This window comes from Sinocyclocheilus anshuiensis, unplaced genomic scaffold, assembly GCF_001515605.1.
Source record: "Sinocyclocheilus anshuiensis isolate Anshui unplaced genomic scaffold, SAMN03320099.WGS_v1.1 scaffold101, whole genome shotgun sequence".
NCBI lineage: Eukaryota > Metazoa > Chordata > Actinopteri > Cypriniformes > Cyprinidae > Sinocyclocheilus > Sinocyclocheilus anshuiensis.
This window is the reverse complement of record NW_015540892.1, coordinates 1241226-1245867: the sequence shown is the minus strand read 5'-3', so window position 1 is coordinate 1245867 and position 4642 is coordinate 1241226. Positions and strand designations below refer to the sequence as shown.

At 37.6% G+C, this 4642-nt stretch overlaps 1 protein-coding gene across 1 annotated transcript in view; it reads left to right on the top strand.

The window, feature by feature from the left end:
* Positions 1 to 4395, top strand: part of drc11 (dynein regulatory complex subunit 11) — a 34728-nt gene extending 30333 nt beyond the window's left edge. The window contains exons 15-19 of the mRNA XM_016486715.1: positions 1559 to 1569; positions 2211 to 2363; positions 3214 to 3391; positions 3511 to 3749; positions 3847 to 4395. Coding sequence (XP_016342201.1) covers positions 1559 to 1569; positions 2211 to 2363; positions 3214 to 3391; positions 3511 to 3749; positions 3847 to 3999 — 734 coding nt within the window. The 3' untranslated portion in view covers positions 4000 to 4395. The remainder of the gene's footprint in view (positions 1 to 1558; positions 1570 to 2210; positions 2364 to 3213; positions 3392 to 3510; positions 3750 to 3846) is intronic.
* The last annotated feature ends 247 nt before the right edge of the window (positions 4396 to 4642 follow it).

Here is a 4642-nt window from a genome sequence, read left to right as displayed (position 1 = left end):
GCGGATCGCGGCGGGAAATGGCTCTCCATCATCGGTGGGCTCAGGCTGATGCTCCGTACTGCGGGGAGATGGTGGGCTGGGCTCTGGGACCAGAGTGGATCTGGCGAGATCATCCATGGGGCAGATGGTGAGTGGCGACCTATCGTCCGGATAGCTGGTGATGTTAGCGACCAACAGGAACAGTTTGGTATGGTCCTCGAGAGTTTTGCCTTCCTGCTCCAGCAGGAGAAGGAGGAATTCGGGGCGAGTGAAGGGATCCATGGGGAACACACAACGGAAACAAAAAACTGAGTAAAAAAAGAGAAACAAAACGGAGGGGAAACACGCAATTTAAACTGTTTTTTCGGTCGGTTATTCTGTCATGGGGACGGGTGTGCTAGGGATCAGGCAGGACAACGAAGATGACGAATACAATAATATTTAATAAATTCACAACAGGTAATCCAGACAGGGTAATTACACGTAGCACAAGGAGTATATCTTACTCGTGCAACACACAGCTGGCACACTGTGGTGATTTTTCTGTTTGTATCGCCCCCTGCTGCTTACAGATTTTAAAGAAATTAAAATGAAAATTAGCTGAAAATGTACTTACCCTTAGGCCATCCAAAATGTAGATGAGTTTGTTTCTTTATCAGAACAGATTTTGTGAAATGTAGCAGTACATCACCTGCTCACAAAATATTAATCCATGAGTAATGAACAACTCAATGAACCTCTTATGGAGTGAAAATCTGTTTTTGAATGACAAATCCATCAAGGCATTTTCATTTTAAACCATCCTTTCTGGACAAAATATGAGTACTTGAGTACATGAGTGCTTGATCTGTGCATATTTCTCTCCTGATTCAAATGAGACGACTCTTTTTTTTTTACTGGAGAATGCAAAAAGCATAAATGGTTTGAAATTAAAAATGTTTTAATAATAGATTTGTTTCTTACAAACACACAGCTTTTCAAATCACAAGACATTAATTGATGGACTGGAGCCATGTTGATTACTTGTGGATCATTGTGATGTTTTTATCAGCTGTCATTCTGACGGCACCCATTTACTACATAGAATCCATTGGTGAGCAAGTGATGTAATGCTAAAATTCTCCAAATCCATTCTAATGAAGAAACAATCATCTACGATCATCTACAATATCGTGGATTGCCTGAGGATGAGTAAATTTTCAGCAATTTATTTTTTTCTGGGTGAACTATTCCTTTAAAGGGCAATGATTTCTGGTTATCACTGAGATGTCTAAGAGAGCTGGAAATGTGAGGAAAAATACCCTCACATACAAAATATGAGCATGTATCACTACAGTTCTTTCTATGCTCTCAATGCCGGCCTCTTATCTCAGGGTGGGTTACACATACTTCTTTTCACTTCAAGGAGTAGTCCACCCAAATATGAGAATTTTGACATAATTTTCTAACCTTCATATCACTCCAAACTCGAATTCTTCCGTGGAACACAAAATAATAATTTTGAAGAATGATAATGCTGTGTCTATTCACTTACAGTGAATATGAACTGAGACACTGAAGCTTCAAAAAGAATACTTAGGCGCCATGAAAGTATGTTAAGATATTTGCTAAAACTTTGTGTGATGAACAAACAGAAATTTAAGCTGTTATTAATTTCGCTTTCAGTGAGCATTTAACATTTTTCATCATTCCAATTTGTTAACTAATCTTTCAGATCAGTTTTGTGAACTGAATTTACTTATTCATTAAAAAGATCCAACTCAAAACAATGATCATTTGGACAACTTTAAAGGCGATTTTCTCAGTATTTTTATTTTTTTGCACCCTCAGATTCCAGATATTCACATAGTTATATCTCGGCCAAATATTGTCCTATCTTAACAAACCATACATCAGTAGAAAGCTTATTTAGCTCAGATCATTTTTTCTTGTTTATTTATAGAATTCTTTAAAAAAGGGGGTTTCTAGATGGCCAAATGGTCTTCTCATCAGAAACTAGGTTTTGATCAACAAACAATGAAAATTAGAGGGAACATAGTTTATGGGTGTATGTGGGGGTTACAGAAAACTTTGTTAATCAGTAGTGAACAGGACGCATTGTTTTCAGTCAAACGATATTAAAGCATGCACTCACTTCACTAATGTGGTATCATGTGTTTTGGGGGCAGTGTTGATTACAGTCAGTGTTGTTTCTTCTCTGGCCGATAAGTGATTGTTTATGAGTGAGAGAGCTGATGATTGTTTGTGTTGTTGTACCGTTTGGCCTGCATTGGAGGAACATTGTCGTGTTTTGGCAGGTGGCTCGGCAGCTGCAGCCCTCAGTCATTTGGATTGGCGACGCTGAGAAAACATTCTACAAGAAAGTTCCAAAGCTGGAGAAAGAGGTTTGTCTACCAGCAGGGAGAGAACATGTCAGCTTATATTCACAGTCAGTAGAACACTTACTAAATAAACTCATAACTTTCAATCCATCCCGGCATACAACTTCAATACCATTCCATCAGCTGTGAAATTCTTCTTCATTTGTTTAGTCTTTCATTCACAGTCATCCAAGGTATGCAAACTCATTTTTTAAAGACGTTGTCAGTGTGAGGAGGTGGCCTCTTTGTCAGTGTGAGGAGGTGGCCTCTGCTGACCTCTTGTGGTTAAAGATGAAGATACACTGTGGTAATATTAATAGAGCGCTGCAGTGATGACATATTTTTGTAGGCCAACCTGGAAATTAGCATCAACCTGATTCAATCAACAAAAAACCAACAGGATTTTTCCAATGGCTTTTGGATTATTAAAGAAAATAAGCTCTGTCACCATCAAAACTCTATGATTCTTACATGTTTTGTTCATGATCACAAATGAACACAACAAAATGAATTTTGAAGCCTAAATACAATCACCATATGTAAAAAGCTAAATTAATGAACTACACGTCTACAACAACTTCTGTAGTCATATTTAGCCACTTATTAGTAGCCGCTTTTTCAGTTATCACAAAGGTGTACTGATGTTTATGTTGTGGAACACTACATGAAAACATATTAGGTTTGTGTTAACCACAGACCTTTTTTCAGGCATTTAACCAAATACCCATTCAAAAAAAACTCTTGACTTTAAGACAATGAAACCAGAAGTGCGGCTATAATGCTAACTCATTTCGAGGTTTTGGCCTAAAAAAATATCCCTCCATAACTATTGTTTTCTTCAGTTCAGTTTTTTCTTCATTCTGTTCATTTCTAGATGGAACCCAAAAGACTAAAGAAAAACCTGCCGAAGGTCCTGAAATCTATTAAACCAGAGGACCGTGTATTAGTGGTGGGGACGACTCATAGACCTTTTGATGCAGACATAAAACCTTTCTGTAAAGTTTACAAGAAGATCATTTTGATCCCTAGACCAGATTATGCTTCAAGATTTAGTAAGTAAACATCTGTGTCTTTCACATAAGTTATCCTTAATAATAAAATCCTTCATTTAAAAACTGCATGTTGTGTTTACTTACATATGTTTACAAACATATGTATCTTTAATGTTTAGCTCTGTGGAAGGAGCTGCTCCAAGCAGGTGGTGCTCAGCTGGGCCCTAAGCTGGATCTGAGCTCCCTAGCTAAAGTAACAGATGGTTACACTCAGGGTCACATCCTTCAGGCGATCCAAACTGTCCTGAACTCTCACCGCCTCAACCAGCAGACCAAGAGACCCCTCACGGCGGTGGAGTTCATCCCCCCTCTTGCAAGACAAGATCCTGTCTACAAAGAAGAGGAGGAAGCCTTTAAGGTCAGTTTTTTGTGATGCTTTCTGGACGGGTGCATGTGTTGAACCCAGCTATATATATAATGAGTGTACATTATGTTTGTATTTTCTGTATTGATAGGCATGGTACAGCCGAACACCTCTGGGCAAAAAACGGACACGAGCGGCCAAGGCCAGTGGGGAGGAGGATCACAAGAAAGGGAAAACTAAAGGAGGAAAATCACAAAAGAAAGAAAAGAAGGGAAAGACTAAAAAGAGAAAGAAAAAGAAGTGAAAATGGACACTCTTTTAAACTAACAAAACAGTTGACACGGTTTGTGGTCATCAGAGCCTAAATTCAAATAGAGCCACAGTTTCTCTTCTGGCCAGCAGAGGGCATGAGCACATCTCCCAAAGAAGAGTCTACTTATGTCTACCAGTACTGTATGTTTAATCCTTTCCTTTTTTGCTCAAGTACATTTTGTGGGGTGTTTTTTGTTTGTTTTGTTTGACTTTGTTTCTCATCTGTGTGTTTTGTTAGCATCATGTGTCTTCTCTTCAGTTGTATTGTTGGCTAATTCTAATATTTCATACTTGAATTAAGGACTTTGCATTAGTACTGCTTGTACTATTGTAGTTTTCTGCAAATTGTTTTTTAGAAAAAAAAAAAAGTTTGGTTATATAGTTTTGCGCTAAAAATTATGATATCAAGTACCCAGTGTATTGTTTAATATTTGTTTTGTGGTACTTTTTTAATAATGTGATTAATTAAAACCTGACCTAAAGCCAGAGAGCCATTAAAGGACAACCCTGACCTGAAATCTTCTCTCTTGACAATTTCCTGAAATTATTGGATAAAACATTGAAATCTGAATGTCACACTTGTGAAATAATAATATAAAATAATATAAAAAATATAAAGTATAATGTATAAATGG